This window comes from Colias philodice, chromosome 22 (assembly GCF_061535455.1).
Source record: "Colias philodice isolate Cphi_HAF_F1 chromosome 22, ilColPhil1 Martin Lab GWU primary, whole genome shotgun sequence".
Lineage (NCBI taxonomy): Eukaryota > Metazoa > Arthropoda > Insecta > Lepidoptera > Pieridae > Colias > Colias philodice.
In genome coordinates this window covers 1,896,812-1,920,007 of record NC_143107.1, presented here as the reverse complement: position 1 = coordinate 1,920,007, position 23,196 = coordinate 1,896,812, and the positions used below count along the sequence as shown (strand labels likewise).

General features: G+C 33.1%; 1 protein-coding gene and 1 long non-coding RNA gene across 3 annotated transcripts in view; one reads left to right on the top strand and one right to left on the bottom strand.

Moving 5' to 3' along the window:
- LOC149478303 (uncharacterized) overlaps positions 1–23,196 on the top strand; it is a 242,386-nt gene that overhangs the window by 39,147 nt on the left and 180,043 nt on the right. The window lies entirely within an intron of this gene.
- LOC149478308 (protein Wnt-7b-like) overlaps positions 1–23,196 on the bottom strand; it is a 91,650-nt gene that overhangs the window by 49,765 nt on the left and 18,689 nt on the right. For both annotated transcript variants that reach the window (XM_089709543.1, XM_089709544.1), the window contains exon 2: positions 4,227–4,475. In XM_089709543.1, coding sequence (XP_089565669.1) covers positions 4,227–4,315 — 89 coding nt within the window. In that variant the 5' untranslated portion in view covers positions 4,316–4,475. The remainder of the gene's footprint in view (positions 1–4,226; positions 4,476–23,196) is intronic.

Here is a 23,196-nt window from a genome sequence, read left to right as displayed (position 1 = left end):
ACTACACATATTACCTACTGCACTCCTGCCCATCTTTTTTACTATTGAAAATTGGCTCGTATCAGATTTATTGTACGTAATTATAGGGTGCCGTTATTATGCTCCAATATCCTTTTGAACTGTTCACGTTTTTGTGAACATTAATAAGACGTAATGATGGATGTCTGCTTTTTATTTCGTTACACCATATTTTAAAGGTTCAGGTAGCTGATGAGAGCAGACGGAAAAAGTGGATGTGTATATTCGCGAGTTGATGTAAATGTAAGGCGTGGAAGGTTTGATGAGATTTGATTTATAAGTATTAAGTAGTTAGTAAGAAGTAGTTTTTTTGGTGAATGTTAGAGCTCAGAGCGAGGCTCTAATTCTTGGAGGAGGAAAAATTGGTTAAAACAACGCGAAAGGTTGATCAAGTAATAGTGTAGAGTAATTGGTCCGAAATAAATGAAGGAACAAAAAGTGAATCCTTTCTGATTTAAATGCAAACCTTTATAAGAAATCAGTTTTCCAATATAGTGATGTTGAACTTTTTTTTTATGTATAGGTCGGCAAACGAGCTTGCGCGTCAAATAAAAAAATATATTCTTCGGATTTAAAGTCGTAATATAAATATTCTCGGTATCTAATTCGAACTAATTCGAACAATTCAATGAAATACATATCCCACCAAAAACATTTTCATGTAAAATGTTGCCAAGACGAGCCCATATTATGACTCGCACTGTCAAAAAGTTATCAGATCTCATGTAGAGCCAAGCTTCTAACACTACACGCCCTAACTCTACAAGGCCTAACTTCACAAACTCTACACCTTAGTCAAAATATGTGGCTTGGCCATTTCGCTACATTCACATCGGCGTAAGGTGAAAAATTAATTCGATGTTCATTATTTTTGTGTTATACAATAGTTCTTGTAGTAACGAACGGCCAAGCCACATATTTTGACTAAGGTGTAGAGTTTGTGAAGTTAGGCCTTGTAGAGTTAGGGCGTGTAGTGTTAGAAGCTTGGCTCTACATGAGATCTGATAACTTTTTGACAGTGCGAGTCATAATATGGGCTCGTCTTGGCAACATTTTACATGAAAATGTTTTTGGTGGGATTTCATTTCTTTTTGTAAGTTGTTTGTAACAAATTTTTATTTTTATTTTTAGCTACTGTGTGGACGTAAGAGGCAGGAGACGTTCGCAACACTTCTATTCATTCATATTTATATGATCTGATCTGAAGTATATGTCTCAATATATTATGTCGATTAAATTTTTAATTTTTTTTTTAACAAGGAGTACCTATACATATATACCACAACCAATGGTACATTTGATTCAAATTTGTGGGGAACCAAGTTTTAGATTATTAGATTAGACCTCTAGCGTCATCAAAATTTAATTTAAAATTACAGGTCTCATACAAACTCCCATCCCCTAGTTTAAGGGGTTGGGGGATGAAAGTTACAAGTTTTATAATTTTTTTGTTGTTTGTGTGCTAATACTAGCTTACATACAAAATTTCAGCTTTCTAGGACATTAGGAAATACCTTAAGAATTTTGATGATCATCAGTGAGTCAGTGACGAAATTAGCGTTTTTTAGATATAAATAAAATCTGAAGTATAAAAGCTAATGTAATTAAAACTTAATATGTTCAATAAGTCCGCTATTGACAATATATCCCGAAAATTTTGTTGATCTAGCATAATCCAAACCCAAGTTATGAGGGTTCAAAAAAACGTCGAAGCGCTTCGAGAAAAGGTAGGTAGTGCCCGTGCGCGTAGTCGCTTGGCTCGTCTTGGCGGGGGCACTACCGTGCCCCCAGATATTGTATTTTCTCGCGCTTTCCTTGTATTTATATATTCGATTCATCTTTATTTAAGTTTTCTGGTACGACTGTAAATGGTCAAAGCGTGTAAGGGTTCTGTAAACTTTAGGAGCACTTATTAAAGACAGATTTATAAGCACTAAGAGGAGGAGCATAAAATTCTATTTGCAAGTTGTTCCAATATATTGCAAGGTCTGTTGTGTATTGTTTTCTCCAGTCAAGATTTATTAAGATAATTCTGTAGACAGTAAAAACTAGGTACGATTTTTGTTAAGCATACAATGTTTCTTCAAGGAACTTTCTTGCCCAGTTTTATGCAGCGTTGTTCCGTCTTGGAGTTAAATTATTAACGATTATTATTATTTATTGTAACTCTTGTCACTATTTGTTGGATGTCTTGCTTTATGGGTAACTTGTTTTCTATACAGGATGTTTTATGTAGGGTTGCCAGCTTTTTATTTTACTGAATATTCGCATGTTTTTCTTCTTAATTTAACTTAAAGAAATGAATGAATGAAAAATACTTTATTGTACACCTTATAGAATACATTTTACAAACTTAACAATGTAATATAACAATGTACTGTAGGCGGCCTTATCGCTGGCAGCGATCTCTACCAGGCAATCCAGAAAAGACGAGGAAAAAATATCTAGTTTGTCATGAAATATAATTAATGCTGTCCATATTGATTTACTATGATACATTAATCCTGTGTTATTTATGAGGTTTGTATTTATTTTAATAACTCAGGCCCCGGAATCACAGACACAATAGAAAATCCATTGTGTCGTGGACCGATCGGGCCGCTCGGGGCTCAATGGGTTAATTTTATCTTAATATGTGTTTCTACTTTTATCTGTTATTCGACATACCACAATATTAAATATTATTATACATGAAAACGACTGAAAATAATTGAGAGATCACTTTGCAATCATAGAAGTATAATATTATGTCAGCACGCACGCTGACAAAGATTTTATAAACAGAAGAAAAAGAGCTAGAAAATATGAAATAGTGTGATTGCCTTTTTCTACCCTGTAAGGAGTTGCAAATAAACAATCAATGTTTCCAATAAAATAAAAAGTAATTAAGTCAATGAAATAAAAAGTGCATTAACCCTAAACAGCTGTTGGTAGCAACGACCGTCCATACTTGGTTATTTGGCTGTGTTATAAATGGCGTATTTTGGAAATACAGAGACATTAAGTTTATCGTATTGCTGTTTTTGGTTAGTGATTTTTATTGCTACAACTTTTACTTCCAAAAAGGTGTGTGATTAAAGTTTATTTGTATGAATGGTAAAGACGAAACCACTGAACTTGACCAGCTGCAGCTTGGTTAATTCTGGTACGAATCTTTATAAATGATGCCTCTAATACATTTCAAAAAGGAGGTTCAAATAATATTGAATTAATGAATATAATCTGAACAAGCTTTTTTAATGATAAACTACAATTTACGCAGCGTATGTGAGAATGAAAAATGCCTGACTGAAAAAAAGGTCGATAAGTCTAAAGCTTTCATCTTCCACATACCTAGTTAAAAAAGAGTGTGTGTGCCGAGCACACGTGTCAGAAGTGAAACTTTTTGACAAGATTCAAAGATACCAAAATCGTCATCTTACTCCATGACGTGACGATATTGCCATGACGAATATTACTCTCAGCGCAGCGTAAGAAGTTTCACTTCAAAAGACTTTTTTAAGATTTCGAAAATAAATACGACTGTATGCCCAAAAAGAATGATTCAACCAGACTTACCAAATGCTAATAGTTAGTACCTAATTGTCTCAGGAAACTTCCTACATAGTAGTGATTGACGCATAAAATACTCTTGATCGGTCTAAAATTACAAACTGTAAGGTATTATTAGAATTCAACGTATCGATTTCAATTTTCAATAAAATAGAGATAATGTAATAATTTTATGTTAACTATATATCTGTTGATGTATAGTTATCTTGTGTGCTGTGCTGTTTGAGATAGAATCTTCGATTACTCACTGAAAAGTATGAAATCAGTAGAAGGTATAGATTATTTATTCAATATACTAGGTAACCAAAAAGAACACTTTTAAATTCCTAGAATGTAAAATTACTACCTAAAAAAAGTCTGAGCACTGCACGGGTTAAAAAGTGAAACTTCTTTGGCATGGCTTTCAAAGATACCAAAATCGTCGCCTTACTCCATGACGTGACGGTATTGCCATGACGGGACCTTGATATTTTAACCTCAACGCGACTAAACAAGTTCACTTCAACGATAAAAAATACGATCTCTTGTTTTACCTGAAGCTAATTATTCTTGTATTAAATCTGCTCTACACACACAGTTTCAATTGACAATTATTACCAAGCACAAATAAGTCGGTGTAATTTTCTAAAAAAATAAGTCGAGTTTCGGGAGCTTACCTCACGCAGAGAAGTATGGGCAGTATATACAGGAATTTCTGGATGTTCGTCGCGTATACTTTGCTCGCGCGACGCACGCATGTGACCATGTTTCACATCCTTATATGTTGATTATTATCGTTTTAAACACATTATCACTGGCTTGGTTCACTTGCACTTGATTTATGGTCATCGTCGCACTTTTGTTTGTGTAGCGCGGTTTTTAGGGCATGTCGTTCGATTGGAGATGGCAGGATCTGCAACGTTTACCTGTAAGTTAATAAATTCTATTAATGTTGGTATTACCTATAGAATTATATTATCTGTGTTACTAAATGCTTTTAACCGACTTCAAAAAAAGGAGGAGGTTAGCAATTCGGCCGGTATATTTTGCCGAATTATTTATTTATAGTTACTACACACATCGGACACCAGCCTCTCACAAATGTTAGTTATAACTTATTATACTAGCGGTCCGCCCCGGCTTCGCCCGTGGTACATATTTCGCAATAAAAGGTAGCCTATGTTCTTTCTCAGGGTCTAAAGATTGTCAGTGCCAAATTTCATCAAAATCGGTCCAGTAGTTTATGCGTGAAAACCATACACCTTTCCTCTTTATAATATTAGTATAGAAGTATAGATAGATTCATAATGTATGTGTTAAACTATTTGTGTTGAGAAAAATTAAATAAATTTATTACTATATTTTTATCAGCTACAAGTTTCATGTACTATTTACATGAATGCGTATGTTTATTATTACAACATAAATGTTTCGACGTCATAGAACTGTGGTTATTCATAAAAATTATGGATCGTGATTTCATTATTAGAACGTATTATGATCATAAACTAGGTATATATGTAAATATGTAGAGTAGGTTAAATGTTTGTTACTCTTTCACGCAAATACTACTGAACCGATTACAATTAAATTAAGCATACATATAGGTAGAGGGTAACTTGGATTAACACATAGGATAGATTTTATCCCACAAATCCCACAGGCGAAGCCATGGGTGGAAAGCCAGTTCCAATAATTAAGAAACGTAAATCCTTTATTTAAAATTTTAAAATTATTTTAAAAAGTTAGTTTAGCCATTGTCACTTTTCCCGCCAATATCATTATGCGGCACAGATTACGCAATTGTCACCGTCACGCTTGTCACAGATACATTCACGATTATTTCACAGTTATTCTGATTTACATATTTTGATACAATTTATCTGTACCTTTAGTGGAGTTATGTTTGAACACTCTAAACATCTATTTTTGATTTTTAATACGTTGCTATTGTTGGGAAATTAATTAGGTAGTTTATTGAAAGCTACACTTTCTTCCTGAATGTACGTAGACCTAATCCATTTCGTCGATGTGTTTTGTATTAGATTAATAAATAATTATTGAATATCAGTATAACTACATATATCGAAAATATAGGTTCTGTATGAGAGATTAATAATTGTAAAAACAGCTGATATCAACAGCCTAAAAATACGTATGAAAATAATAACTTCAAATTCCAAAATAAACTTACTATAAAATTTCTCATTTCCCATACACATGTATAATCTTAAATAACTCAAAGGATGGGTCACGTATCCACTCTGTCAAACATCTCTGAAGTATTGAATAAGATACCTACTTTCGTTTTCAAGCCCACGTTAGATCGTGAAACTGCAATATTTGTGCAATACATTATCACTGTTTAGTACTGATTGTTGCGTTTATTTGTTGCGTCTTACATGTGTTATCTGGGTATGTGTCTATGAATATTATATTATGTGGAATTGCTTAGAATAAACAGAAAATAAAAGATTATGTAGATATTTACGTATACCTACATATTTATTTTTTATAGTGGAGTCAGCTTATTACTTCAGATTCCTTTGGTTTAATAAGGTAAGAATTTGAATATGTTTTGACAAATACCAGGAAAATTTACAATAAATAGTTTTATCATACAACTAGCTTCCGCCCACGACTTTGTACGTGCATCCCCGTTTTTCCCCGTTCCCGCAAGAATTTCGGGAAATCCTTTCTTAGCGGATGCCTATGTCCTAACATCTACCTGCATGCCAAATTTCAGCCCGATACGTCCAGTGGTTTGGGCTGTGCGCTCATGGATCACTATATCAGTCACCTTTGAGTTTTATATATGTACTAGCGGTCCGCCCCGGCTTCGCCCGTGGTACATATGAAAAATAGATGTTGGCCGATTCTCAGACTTACCCGATATGCACAGAAAATTTCATGAGAATCGGTCCACCCGTTTCGGAGGAGTATGCAGACTAACATTGTGACACGAGAATTTTATATATAAGACTAGCGGTCCGCCCCGGCTTCGCCCGTGGTACATATGAAAAATAGATGTTGGCCGATTCTCAGACTTACCCGATATGCACAGAAAATTTCATGAGAATCGGTCCACCCGTTTCGGAGGAGTATGCAGACTAACATTGTGACACGAGAATTTTATATAAAAGATATATATAGATTTTTATTTTTATTAATGGGTTCTATGCGTTCTGTAAGGGTATTATAATATGTATACCTAAATAAAAACACATTTTAGAAAAAATAAAAAATGATTATAAACAAGAATATTTTAACAATTTAATCCGTACAAGCCAAGTACCGTAAGAAAGTTGGACAATCTATGCAATGATATATAAACAACATTACCACAGATTATATTTGTGACGAAAAAGCGTTGCAGTAATCGAAGCTTAATTATTGGCTATTTGGATACAAGCGAGATGCTTTCCATGTTGGCTTATCTGGCTTGTTGGACACGCTGTTTACACGATAGCCAGGGCCGGATTGAAGAATATTTATGAATAAAAAAAATCTTATTTTTCATTTCATTTCTTTATTTATTTTAAGAGGGTTATGGGTTTTCTATATAGATTTGCTTGTATGAGAAAAATAATTAAATGATACATACTATTCGTAAAAACGTCAGAGAGTTTAATCGAGTAGCTGTTTTTATGGAAGTCAAATGACATTATAAAGGCTTAACATATAGGTACTTTTTATTTTATATTTTTGTCTAAAAATATTATTTTAGTACCTACATCGTTTTAGTGATAATCAATTAAACAGAAATACATTGATCATTCAGATATACGTTCATGAATATGTATTTAAAGATTCGTATCCATCTAGATCCCTAATTTAATAGAAAATCGCTTATATCCCTTACCAATAAAGGCACGCTACAAAAGTTACCAATTATTTCATACATACATAAGACCACAATAATTTACGTTTAATTTACAATGAAAGTACGCCCCTGTGTTCAAGAAACAATAAATTTACAAGGTCAATTTACTTATTATTACGTTTATTCCAATCTTTACATGAAAACACCATTACTGGGCGTGTAATCGACAAAATACTATAATGTTCTATTATAAGTTATTTAGTTAATCTGATTAGTCATAAAATATTGAGCTAAGACCAAATTGATTTGCGGTAAGACTCAAATATATTGCGATAGTCTAAAGATTATATGTTTTGTAATAAATATTAATAGTGTATGTTAATTTTCAGATAAATGTTTGTTTCTTAATCTGCATATTTTAGTATCTGTCATTATTATTTTTAAAAGATAGTTATTATATCATGAAAAAGAAGGTATATGTGGTCATAGCTGTAACCTTAAAACAGTATACTAATTGATATTTATATAATAAACATTAAATATTTTCACAATACCGAGATTAATAACAAATTTATAAAATAGATGGGCCCGCGGTTTAACCTACATTACTCCGCTCTTATTGGACTGAGCTTCAGCTTTAAATATCAGTATAAAAAAAATTGACACAGCAATGGATATTTATTTCCCTACACCTATAAATATAAAGAAAATTACTTCTTCTGTAAGGGCGAGGCCACAACACTGCGTTGCGGCGTCGCGTCGTAAAAATCTACGACGCCGCAGACTTTTAAAATGTATGATACATAAAGACATTTTAAGTTTGAAAAATCAGATGTTTTGCGCGAAGTGACAGTAGTACCCACCTCAACGCTTCGCATATGAGGCGTGCAAAATGTAGTTATATTCACACGAATTATAAGCGCACCGCGTCGTACATTTTTACGACGCGACGCCGCAACGCAGTGTTGTGGCCTCGCCCTTACACACCTGCAACCGTACAGGTCTTGTGGGTGATTGTGGGCGGCGCCAATCATCGCATTAACCCATTGAGCCCCGAACGGCCCGATCGGTCCACGACACAATAGATTTTCTATTGTGTCTGTGATTCCGGGGCCTGAGTTATCCAGTGACGCGTCAGCTCGTTTGCCCGCTAATACATAAAAAAAATGTGTGCGTGTACTAGTGTACACTGTACACACGTAAGAAGTGAAACTTCTTTATGACCTTTTTGAAAAAATAATTTACTTTAAGCAACTTTACACAAATACGTCGAATCACGCGTGGTAGGGATAAAAAAAAGATGGCGCGTAACGCAAAAATGTCACGCGTTACGAAAAAATGTTACACCAAATTTTTTTCCAACCCCGATAAAGAAAAAAAGAAGTTTCACTTCAACAACACGCAAAAAGTAAAACCATATCTTAAAGACAACTCAAAACAACATAAACACATAATAATAATACAAAACACTTATCACAACATTCAATCACGATGCAAGTTAATTTATCGTTCCAAAATTCACATAATTCCGAGCGTAATGCATATAAAATTCAAAGTTGACTCACAAACCCGTAATAATTCACAAAAACACGTATGTATTACAAATTGTCAAATCGCTTTTTGCCTCCCAAATTCAACTTTGGTTATGATATAAAAATTTATAAGGTGCGCGGGAACGTCAAAGAATAGCATCGCCTTATTTGGGCAGAAAACGTTTTGATAAACATACTGGAGACAAGGTATGTATGTCGTGAACACATGTCTGCGAAATTGAAATCTTTTGGAGTTTGGGATGCAATTTTTATATGAGAGTCGTGCTAGTTCTGTTGTAGACAAACATCGAGAGAATGATATTACTTACTTCCATAAATACCTACATGATGTTCATCATCATCATCAGCCAATTAATATTTTTGCTTGACAATGAAACGTTTATTATCAATACCTAGTTATAATAATCACTTATATTACATAGTATAGAAATAGTCAAATTTATTAATATTTCCGACATTATATACTTAATTTAACTATTGTACACATATCTAAGCTTAAATCAAGTAAAATGTGGTAATATAGAGATATGAAATTTGTATGAACAACAACCGCGGCGCTATACACAGCGAGCGAAGCGTGGGTGTTACAATAAATATAACACAGAGAATAAGAAATTACATAACAATATAAATGACGCGTCACTAGTCTAAAACAATTTACTTAAAACAGACACTAAATAATATATTAAATAAGATTTTACAACTTGATTATGGCTTGCCTTGTACAGTTACAGCAAAACGCCGTGCGTTACTTAAACTTTGGTGTTATTGTAGTCCACTGGTACAGCTTTGCTATTGGAAGCTATACTTTTAGCACATGAATGAAAAAATTGATTAATCAGCCAAGTTAATGTAAATGCAATGTCTTTATACTGTGACACTATAAAAAATAATTAATATCATAAAAATAAAATGAACTGAAAATATAGCATAACTAGCTTCCCATCCGCAGCTTCGCCCGCTTTGTCTAAAACCTAATAGATTATATATTAAAACCTTCCTCAAATAACAACATAAAAATCCATTGCATAGATTTAAATATTTAAGCATACATAGGGACATAGGGACAGAGAAAGCGACTAACATAAGTATATCACTAAAAATATTGTAGATTGATACTAGAGAAAGAATTGACATCCCTAATTAGTACTAGATAATTAGTCCCTAGTCCTTCTATACGAACTCAAAAACTTTACTTCTTAATAAAATTAGCATTGATTTTGATATATTTAAACTAGTCTATTCAATTCGACAAACTGTTATTTAAAATAACACCCTTCAAACATATTCTATCCTTTATGGATCACAAATCTATCCAAGCCGGACTTGTCGCTCCAAAATCTCAATGATACAAAATATCCCTATTACCTGTGATCTCAGATATTGTAACAATCGCAGTGACTTATGGCCAGTAGTTTGATAAACGATTCACTGGCCGATACAAGTGGTGTAAATAGGGCATTTGACTTGGAGGCATAGGCCCTGTTTAGTATTTGACGTTTTAAACATATTTCTCGGACCTTCTAGTATATATTGCACGCCTCATAAGCGAAGCGTTGAGGTGGGTACTACTGTCACTTCGCGCAAAACATCTGATTTTTCAAACTTAAAATGTCTTTATGTATCATACATTGCACTTGTAAGATAAAACATACACACACATATTAAGAAAAAACACTATTTTTAACGTTCATGATATTTTTGATGTCATTTTTGTTATTTAAACTAGTTAAAAAACAGTTTAAAAAAGTTCTGTCTTGGACGTCCGTGTGTCTGTATGTGCGGATCCTTTTTCTTGTTAACACGATAGCGACCGAAATACTTTACTAATCGAGTCTTTTTTTTTCTCTTACGCTTGAGTATGCTCAGGAATAGAACCCTTTCATTTTTCAGGGTCTGATTCGATGTGGTTTAATTGTTATTAAATAAACAAAAATAATAATTAATAAATATTTATTAAAAAAAAAATTATGAGGCGTGCACTTTTGGATTTTCCAAATTATTTATTATATAATACACCCGCCTTACTTTCGCGTATAGTGAATTCTATAAACAGAAACAAATTGGGATAAACTATTCATTTTGTCGGTACTATATGCATAATCTAGGTCCCGTGATAATTAAAATTATATTAACATCTCTACTCGTTTTTCCACCACCACATGTTAAAACGGTTTCCAATTGTTATTATGAAAGTTTATAAAAGATGTAAATTCGTTCGTAGATATAAATTACGTAGATAAGTAAGATAACAATAATCTCTACATGGTTAGGGCCTCTAATAGGTTAAATCCGGCCCTGGCTAACATCGAAAGTAAAGTAAAATATCTTTTGTGTCATCTGGGCTAGTTTAAATTGGCGTGGATGTCAGATTATAGTGTTTAGATCCAAGAAGCTTATATAACTAAGTGCCATATCACACTAGCGGATTGCGAGCGGTTTCAAAGCGGAGCGGGTGCGCAACGAATACGTTGCGGGCGCGCAACGAACACGCCGCGGTTGCGCAGCGAATTCGTTGCGGACGCGTCATTTTGTATACTCTCGCACAAAAGCCAGCCCTTCCGCCTTGCCTAACTTCCATTCAATATTTCCATCGTTTCTGTAGCACTCAATTTTTTAACCGTACTGTGGAAATGCACTTACTTAACAGTTAACTAAAGATGTAATAACAACTGGAGTTGTTAAAAAAAGGTGCTATAAAATTGAATTACTAGGACTTTTAGAATGTACCATACATTCCAAAAGTATGTAACGACTGACCAGTATAATCTCTCCCATAGCAACGTATGTTATAAAGAGATTTTGTGAACCTAATTATGAGCAAAGTGATAGTGAGTTGCTGGTTGCTTGATAAAATTTTCTATTCACTGCTATTTATCTAATAATAAGATAGCCCTGTTTTAGTTAAGGAGCTTTAACATTTATTTCACTAATGAACTTTCTTAATGAGCAATTAAGTTATCTGATTGCATTTCGACCAAGATTTAATAGATAAAACAATACCCTAAACATTAACATGTTATGAAACTCGTAAAAAATAATGATCTCATAATTATTATACTATCACAAGTTATAAGTAACAACCAGCACGGATTCCATTTTGTTAATGAGTGTACATGACTGCGACGTAAACGTTGCGCATCTGCCACGCGTCCGCAACGAATTCGCTGCGCAACCGCAACGTATTCGTTGCGCACCCGCTCCGCTTTGAAACCGCTCGCAATCCGCTAGTGTGATATGTCACTAATACTGAAGATTTCAGTATGAACATTAACTTGTAACAAGAAAATATGACCTTGAATGACGCCTGTATGTTTTTTTTATCCCTTTCACACCTAACTAACTACCTAGGTGTGAAAGGGATAAAAAAACATACAGGCGTCATTGAACGTCATATTTTCTTGTTACAAGTTAATGTTCATACTGAAATCTCCCGTGTATTAGATATACTTCTTGGTTTAGATCTGACAGACATGTTTACTGGTCTAGGTCTAGCTATTGTGTTAAAATATTGAAATGTTACCCTGTAAGGGTTTTCTTTTGACTACCTACGTGGGCGAAGCCGCGGGCGGAAAGTATGTGTGTAATAAAATAGCATGTTGAACTGTTATCGAATAAACTTACTAATAGATATGATAATTTATTATGTTCTCCCCATATTTTTAGGTAAACCACCATGTTTTATGTAAAATTGTTATCATGGAACCAACTAATTTGATTCAAGATTAGATTACTGAACAATACACGTGTATTTAGAGGCAATAAAATTTAACGGCCAAGCGCCTACTTGCCAAGATAATTGTATGTAGGTGGTATATAATGTACTCATCACTAATTTCAAGTACACCCACTAAATAAGTTATGGGAAGAGATTACTTCTGAAAAGGGAATTCAGATGAAGATTAATTTACACTAATCCATACTAATATTATAAATGCGAAAGTAACTCTGTCTGTCTGTCTGTTACTCAATCACGCCTAAACTACTGAACCAATTTTCATGAAATTTGTTATGGAAATATTTTGATACCCGAGAATGGACATAGGCTACTTTTTATCCCGCGCAAATGATGCAATCCCGGAAATCCCACGGGAACGGGAACTATGCGGGTTTTCCTTGAAAACGCGGGCGAAGCCGCGGGCGGAAAGCTAGTATTGGAATAAGCAAGGATTTTTCGAAGTGAAACTTCTCTAGGCGCGTTCTTGCCAAAGAAGTTTCACTTCTGACACGTGTGCTCAGCACACATGCTCTTTTTATGTTTGTAATGGATAAAATCAAATACTTGACAATTATTTTTTAATCTTTATAATTAAAATAATTGTAATTGTAAGCCAAATAATTTCAGTGTGTTTTTTTTATTATAATAATGACGTGATTCTCAAAGAATGTATAAATTTTGATGTTTCTATAAATTCGTGGATATAATCAAGATCTTAAGCTTCGAAATCCAAATTTTACGCATCTTTTTGTTGAATAAGGTTGTGATAACATAGGAAACATTTAGAAAGAATCCAAATAAATATGACTCAAAGTTGCCTGACTGACCTTGTGATCTATCAAACCCCTGGACGGATCGGGCTGAAATTTGGCAAAGAGGTTAGGACGTAGGCATCCGCTAAGAAAGGCAGGTGAAGCTGCGGGCAAAAGCTAGTAAATTAGTCAAGTCAGTACTTATTTATAATTTCCTTATTACGCAGACGTCGTGGGCAACAGCTAGTCAATAAATACCAATACCAGAGATATAATAATCATATACAAATTAATTAATTTCGACGGAGCGTGGTGTTAAATTAAATTTATACGAACATAACACGGCTTGTAAAGGCGATGCGCTGTAAATATCGGGCAAATTCGACGCCATCTTTAATTTATTACGTCTTCGTTAGGCATGGCCATGGAATAGGCGTTTAAAAAGTTAAGGTTTGAATTTGGAATGTTCATTGTTGATCGTTTATTATTTTATATTATAAGGGAAAGTACTATCTCGTCGAAAAGAGATATTTAATAAAACGATGTTATTAACGATATGAAAGACGTGAAAATTCGTTTATATTCTGACTCTAGTATTAATGGTAGATTTAAATATTGTTATCGTCCTTTCAATTTTTTTTTGCAAAAACTTGATAGGCTTAAAATTCTTAATCTACTTAGATATAATTTAAGCGAATGTTTTTAAATCTGCGGCAGAACTTCGCCATTCGTAGGACTTTTTATTTATTTAGGACTTTTTATTTATTTAAAGAAAGGCTTTGGTTTTTGTTATTTAAAGTATAAAGCAACTTTACAACAACTTACTTCTACCACAGATAATATAGTACTACTTTATTGTTCTATAATCCGCTATTTTACTGGCCGCACATTTTCTAAGATTTACACCTAGATCGTTGATACGGTTGATCCGAACTGATTGACATAAGTTATTGGATTTACGCAACACTGGCTATTGAATTTAAGATCATAATCCTTTGAAGTATTACAATTAAAATTTTACGTACGATTTTTGATAAATAGGTGGAAGCTAGACGTTGGATTGTTTTATGGTCACAATTTCACAAAGTTGTTGGTTTGTATGTTGGGAATAGATTTGTTTTTTTACAGTAAATAAATAATTTAATTTTGCGAACCTGTAATGTAAACTATTTGTTTTAAGCTGACTAATATTTACTTTATAAATAATTGACTGTGTAATATACAAATTACGATAAAAAGACGAAGCTTTCTTATACATTCAAATGAGTATTTGTAAAGTTTTACTCATAAAAATTCCCAATAGATCTTTCTAGAATACACATAAAGTATCAACTTAATTTCATATGATCTCATTTCGAAACGCATATTGGACTGTTGTTATCTAAATAGGTAGAGCCGTTCTCTATAATTGAATAATTGGTGAGAAATTGAGTCAGTTAAAGAACGATTGTTAATTGAGAATTGCTTTGGGCAAACTAAAAATAGAAAGGCTGGGAGTGTATTGAAAGTTTTTATTCTATTTACGATGATAAATACAAATAAGATTTGTAATAAGATTCTCATTAATTTGTTTATTTCTTAACGTAAGAACATTCTTTTCGAAAGTGCTCTGAAATCTCATAACAGAAAGATTCATCTCTATTAAAATCTTGTATGGGATGAGAAACAAGAAAAAAAGAAAGAAACAACAAAGTGCAAATAGTTTGTTGATTTTAATGTCTTCGTAGTAATATGGGCTTCTTGATCGAGATGAATTCCTCTATCGATTATTGAATGACACCAACACAATATACACAGGTAGGTATGTATATTATCTTAACCCTTAACCCTTATTTCGACAGAGAAGGTGATAGTAAACTTATTAAAATTTTATTATATAACCTAGTTTCCATGGTTTTTCTAAACCTCCAAAAAAAGAAAAAAAAAATCTACCCCCCACCCTTATGGAGAAAAGCGATGTCCGCCACACCGGACATTATCGAATCTTAGTAAAAATGACTTGTCGGAGTGACATGACGGACTTAATCGAATACGTGAAAGAAGTTGCATAGTATAAAGTAAAAGAATATAATAGTAAAAGAGCCTTTATTTTTTATAAAAGTACAAAGAAACTGTGAAAATAAGTAATCTAAAGGTGAACGTACTACGGGAGGATCTTCAACTACTGCAGTATCTTCTATCTGGGCTCTATACAAAAAGGTACTCTGTTTCCATTTGTAAGAGAGGGAAAGCTTTTGAATTTGCTTGGGTCTCTTTTTTGTCACAACTGATGGTTCTCTGAGTCTTCTTTTTCTATGCACATGTGTTGGCAACGAGGGTAAAGACGATATAGAAGGTAAGTTTGCAAAATTGAGTTCCTGCGACTGGTTCGGGAAAACTTGCTCTATATTTGGACTCAAAGGCGTCGGGAAGTCGTATGTAAAGGTTAGGTAGATAAGAAGTATCTAACAAGTTGATAGGTACTGAGAATAGATGTAATGTTTTAGTAATACCGACAACTCAAATCTTTTACCTTTCATACCATATTTCGACAAGGTCCGCCTTGACGGACAAGCTGTAAGACACAATAAATACAGGTGTTTCGACGAAGTCCGGTGTGGCGGACAAGTGAAAAACTCGATAATTATTAAGAATAACGTAAGCAAAAGCTATGAAATCGTATTATTTGAACGTTAGTAGACTAAATTCACAAAAAACAAATAAAAAATCTACGCAACATAGGCAAAAAATAATATTTTTTAATAAATTACCTGAAAGACTTTCTTAGTGCGCAGTTTCGCCGACATTTTTTCGCCAACTGTCAAACTCTGGGTTATTACACGCAAAATTTATTTTTCTACTAAAATTTGATCGACCTCCCAATAGCTTAGTAGTTTTTTTGTTGCAAAAATAGAATTAGACGGGGCGGTGGATTTTTTTAAAGTACTTGTCCGGTGGTACGGACAAATTCGAAATAAGGGATTGTCACCCCTAGATAACTTGTGTTTATAATGTCCAAATTTGGAGGATGTGTTGGAATTAGGATAGAAAAGAGGAAAATGAAAAAAAAATTAAAATTTTTAATTTTTTCTATTGTTTTCACTATGTCACATAAAACGGACATTGCCAATTATATGTACATGTTCGAACCGTCACATATAACGGACATTGCACATTATTCCTGCAACCGTGGTACAGAATACAATGCACATTTTCAACTCTGTAATTCAAAATTATTATCAAATTATAATTATGAACGATCTAGAATAAGCTTTTCAAACATCTGTCTTAAAATGTTGGTTAAAACTTAAACGATATCGTTAAAAATAATGGATTTTAAAAAACGACACTACCAAAAATCACAGCCTAAGAACATGCTAAGAATTGGAATAGAAATAGTATTACATAGCCTGAGAACTTATCTAATACACCAAGAAAGTCCTCTTCCCATTCCTTATATTGTACAGATTGAAATGTGTTTGCTTCATCGTATGCAAAGAAGTCGTATACCATGCTTGAGGTACCAAAACAAACAGGAAATTCAAATCGCTTTTTTTGGATTCTTTGGCATAAGTAGACCTATATTATATCCATTTTCTGCCAGTTTTTTAATTTGTAAGGTATTATTATTTAAATTTTCAAACATTGGGTGGTATTTCTGGTAGGTAACATCATGCTGTGGCTGAAGAACTACTGAGAAGTAGGGAAGATTCATCTCGCACCGCATGTAATGGCTGTAATTCTGCAGCAATAATATTTTGTTGATGGTAAAAATTCTGACTTTTTGGGTCTTCATTGTGTCTCAAATCAATATGTCGTATAATTCCGAAGGTATGGTGCTGGGGGTAAATGATTGACACTGTTATCATAGTGAAATCACTCCCGTAGGTCTACATTTCCTTCAAAATCGTCATCTCAACTCAACGCCAGACTCTTCAGCTTCCGCCAGAGTTAGGGTGGGAATTTTTTATTGATTGCCAAGTCATGCTCCTCTAAAACATATTACAAATAGAGAAAAATATATCAAAATGATGACGTTGAAAATGGAGGGCCTTATTGGCAACGTCCGTTACATAGGACATGTGAAGAATACCCTAGTATATACTCCAAGTTGTCAACGTCCGTTTTATGGGACATCGTATATACACTAAGATTTGTATTCCAAATATTGTAAAATATGTAAAAATTATGTCAAAATACTATACTTACAATCGTATTCTAACTAATAATATAACATTATAAGCAAAATAGCCAAAATACTTACAGTTATTATCAATTTTATCGGGAGAGTCAAGAGATCCGTTTTTTGCAATTTTCAAATGGTCACCATTCGCGACTGTACTTCGCTTTGGTAAAAAAACCTACATGTACGCGAAGGACATAGCTAGTACCTTCCCAATATACCGATTAGCAAAGCTTAGGTCTGCTATAACAGCGCCAGCATGTGTGTAAATACTATGTCCTTTAAAACTGACGAAATCAATTTAAGGGTTAATCTGTCCCAAAAAGCAGCAGCCTTAAACAGGTGTATAATATCGATTTATGTAATTTTCCATCAACTGTCATCAACTCGAGAGAGATCAACATGAGATTTTCATCAAATGACCCATCCAAAACCTGACCCTGCGTAATATTGCTTAACCGCGCTTACGTCACAAACTATTCCCACGTTTACAGTTTTCAACATCAATGAACCCTTAATTAAGTTATTTTTTATATGGCAACACATTCATTAGCTCTTAATTATCTCGGTGTCTCGTTAAATGCCGAGAATCGAACCCGTAATACATATAGTAAAAACTTGCTTCGCCTTAACTGCTAGTGTAACCGGCTGCAGATGTTAAAAGAAAATAAACTCTATTTAATTTGAAATAAGGTTCAACATATCAGGAGATGTAATCCTTTATTATTGCGGAAAACAGAGGTGGAGTATTATCTTGTAAGGGTCGTCGTTCAGTTGGTTGTTGATCGGAAATCTTATATATTGTATGTATTTTTTATATTGGATTAGGAAAGCAGTTTTAATATAATTTGGAAAATCCAAAAGTTCACGACTCATAATTTTTTTTTATTAAATATTTATTAATTATTATTTTTGTTTATTTAATAACAATTAAACCACATCGAATCAGACCCTGAAAAATGAAAGGGTTCTATTCCTGAGCATACTCAAGCGTAAGAGAAAAAAAAAGACTCGATTAGTAAAGTATTTCGGTCGCTATCGTGTTAACAAGAAAAAGGATCCGCACATACAGACACACGGACGTCCAAGACAGAACTTTTTTAAACTGTTTTTTAACTAGTTTAAATAACAAAAATGACATCAAAAATATCATGAACGTTAAAAATAGTGTTTTTTCTTAATATGTGTGTGTATGTATTATCTTACAAGTGCAATGTATGATACATAAAGACATTTTAAGTTTGAAAAATCAGATGTTTTGCGCGAAGTGACAGTAGTACCCACCTCAACGCTTCGCTTATGAGGCGTGCAATATTCCTTACTAATTACTTGCATAATAAAATGAGATATTCCAGGAGAAATATTAGGAGGACTATAGTGTGTTTCTATATTTGTATTAGGTAAAAAAAAGGGGTTTTATAACTATTTTATAGAACTTTTATTACATATTGAAATAACATATTTAAAGTATAGATTTGGATATTATTAACTCTGTCACACAAAATGTCTTTTGCTGGTCGTTGGTAAAATATTTGTATAACATAGATTACAACTGGACATATTTCAATATATCTATTAAATACTGACTATTTAATCATTCATTTAACATTATGAACACAAATAAAATAAATAAATAACGTACTTGAAAATTAGTTCTGCAAATATAAAATATTTATTTTATAAATGGTAGTTCATCGTGACTCCGCTAGGCTTTAGCCACTTTAAAGCTAGTACCTATCTATGTGTTTCTTTTTAAGTTATAATTTTAATTCATGTATTTTTTAATGCTCCATAGTACAAAACATAGATTTTATAAAAAGTAATAAGTTTGTACAAAAATCGGTTTTTACACATAAAATACAGCACTGCTAAGTTTCATCAAAATTTGTTCATTAGCGTGATAGATTAACAAACACTCATAGATATATCCAACCAAACATCAAAACTTTTACATTCAAATTAATATAAATTTTAACTTCAATTCCAGTGTTCGCCAAACCTTATTTATACGTAGGAAAGTGGTAAAAGAAATGCACAGGAATAATAAAGATTAACTCGAAAGCTACTGTACTTGTTTAAAATTTATTCATAATAATTATTCGTATGTACTTTTTTAAGAATTTTCCAAATGATATGCTGTCAGTCACTACAATTATGAACGAGAAAGTTTGTGAGGATGGGTTGATTATTATTTATTCTTTCAAGTATAAAACGGTAGATTGTTTTATTAAGCAATATTAAATAATTATGTATGTTTTAATTGTTACTAAATCCAAATAATATTGTTTAAATCTAGATTAACAATGTAAAATTATTCATATTATTTTCTAAATACAAATATCTGGATGCTTGCATAGATGTATGCATGCTTTCCCTCAACCACGCCAAAACAGATCAATATTAAATTTGGTACAGAGATAGAAAATAGCTTAGATTAGCATATTTTAGGCTACTATTTGGGCACCTTGCAGTAATATCAGTGAAACCATGAGCTCCAGCAGTGCATTATCCCAAATTGTCCCTCGAAGCTTTTAAAAATAAACGCTAAAGAATAAAAATTCAATCGAACCTAAACTCGTTTTGTTACATGTACTTGCCAAACACGTAATAAAATGTTTTCATAACCACGGGTGGTTGGAATACGTCAAAATAATTTGTCAGTTGGTCGTAAATGTATTGGGCGCGAGTGAAAGCTCAAAGCTCTAATAATGGTCGGGTTATGATCGCTCGCTTATAGAAACTGGGAAATGACCTGTTTACACAAATGCTAAATGTGTAGACTGGAGTTAAATTTGCACTAGATTTTTGGGTTAGTAATGCGACGAGATCGCTGTGTTTTAACTTTTAGTTAAGGAAAAAGTAGATAGTAGCAATGATGGAGTATATGCACAAGTTGAGTTAAAAGGTATTTTGTAATTAAGTTTATTAAGCTATTGCATGGCTTCTATCGCGGGCCTTGAGCGCGGGGACCGAATCCAGAAATTCCGTAACGAAAAAACCTCACGCTCTCCACTCCGACGGGCACGGAGGTGAGGCTTGAAGGCATAGCATGCAATAGCTTTACCGCGGCAGTCCCCGAGTGCCACACGTCTTTTTTGTAATTTTTAGCAATGAACCTACATAACTTGATTGATAATAAGTTGAGATACATCGTTAGATTCATCTTAATAATAATTGAAAGAACCAGGGTGAAGTGGGATAAAAATTTTTAGGTTATGCATAATATTTTGTAAGCGCATTCCTGAAATTTTCTTTAAAACAGTGGTTTATTAATAAAGATATAGTGTAACGATGGAAATGATGGATTTTCAGTACTTTTGTAATGTATACAAACATTGTTTTATGTGAATCTGTATTTGTGCAATATCTGATTTAGGTTTTGAGCTATTCATTTCATAAAACCTGTTGCAGATATTGAATTGTGTTAGTATTAGAATTTTAGTATCTGGATATGAATTAAGTTTTTTTTCACTTTTCTGATTTAAAAATTAAGGAAATAGATGACTTCTATTGAATTACCATAATATAGAAATACCAAAAGATCCTTGCACTTGATAAAGACATTTTAAGTGGATAAAGACATAAAAAATCTGAATATCATTCGCAACCGTTAATTCCGATTAAAATATATGAGATATCAAGACGATTAATTACAACATACACTTATTTAAAAGTCACTTGTTGAAAGCTATTTATTTCAAAGATCTGTAAACTTGATAAGCTTGAATAATATGTAAGAAAAATATCATTAATATACTTCTATTTTGATTGCGGATTTTAAGTTGTTTTAATGGTTTTTAATAGAGATTAATTGTTTGGTCGATTGGGTATATTAGCAGATAATATTCTATGAGTTTTTAAATGGTTCTCTAACAATTACGAAGCATGTTTTACATGTTGTTTTTCAGATTTCAGAATATCGTATTAGGAATAAAATTGTCATTATAGAAATACTAGCTTTCTGACCGCACCTTTTCTTGCTTTTTTTTTCAAAAATTTTACAGTGAACAAACTCCTTGAGAACCACTTTATCTATTAAAAAACCCGTATCAAAATATGTTGCGTAGTTTTTATTATTATACCATCTTAGCGGAAGACCGACAGACAGACAGCGCAATACTTCGTTGTATTGATAGAATAATAGCGTAGACTCAATTTGTTATTACACCAAAAACAATCGACTTTTAACTCAAGTTGACAAGACAAATAAAGTTCTCGAAATATAGACACCTATTGTATAATAACGTATTCGAAAATGCCAAGGGTGTCGAGAATTTTTGTCATTAAATTTTATTTCATTAAAATTGCAACTGCATCCATAAAATGTACTTTATTCAGTCTCGTATGATGTAAATGAAGTACATGAGTATATTTTGGATATTCATTCATATTCGTTATTTGGAAGCCTTTGAAAAGCGTCAAATTAAAATATAATTGAGTTTGTCGTCTTTTTTCTTGTTATATGAAACTATAACTTTGTGTTGAAGTGTAATAATACGAGTGTGTCTGGGTATGTAAAATTTACATTTTAATTTTGCCTTCTGGAAAAAAAATACGTGTGGCACTCGAGGACTGTCGCGGTAAAGCTATTGCATAGCATCGCATCGCTTTGCCGGTTGGAGTGGGGGGTGTTAGGTTTTTTCGTTACGGAATTTTTATAGTAGGGGAGCCCAGGATGCTAAATGTGGATTTACTCGAGCGTCACGGGAACCTATTAGAATTGGTAGATTAGACCATAGCGAGAAAAAAAGGTCCTATAATGTTTTCACTTTTAGCGGTGGGGAAGGGTTTTTTGATTTTTTTTAATTTAAAAAAGAAAAAAATTGGCTTGGAAATACTCAAGCGCGTTAGATATTGATATTTTGCATGCTCCAGGACGTCACTGAAAAAAAGTATACGTTAATCTGACGATTTAAGTGGCGATTTAATCGCTATGAAGAAAGGGTAAAAAATTAAAGTAATATTATTCGAGCGCGTCAGATTAATATATCGCTAATCTGACGATTCGAGCTCAACCTTAGGGAATTATGGATTATTCAAATTTTCCAGCGGGGCCCCTGAGCGCACCCACCAACCATAACTGCTCATATTGACTAGAGGTACTAATGAATAGCTAAGGTACCGTCCCTTATAGTAATCTGACGCGCTCGAGTAAATCCCAAAATCCCCTCTTGGCCTCCCCTACTTACATTCGGTCGCCGCACTCAAAGTCTGAGACAAAAGCTATGCAATAGCTTAAAAATGTCAACACGGCGGTGAAGTCTGTATTTCTTTAAATATTTATGTTTCTGTACAAATAATATGAATAATTATACCAATTATTTTATTAAAATGAATGCGTTTGAGGTGAAAACACTAAATTAAAATTTTATGATTTGCGAAACATTAAGATCAGCCTAGACAAAACGTATACTAGCGCCTGAAGGTAGTGAAAATTGAAGCATTTTTTTGCATTTAGCATGTATTCCGTAAAATTATAATTTAACGCGGACAAAGCCCCGGAAATCAGCTAGTTTAAATATAAATTGCTATTGAATTAAACCAATATATAATTACAATCAAATCAGTTCCTCTAACTCAGTTCAATAGATTACTGTAATTAATCCAAATTACTATATTCCTAGATAAGTCTAGCTCAG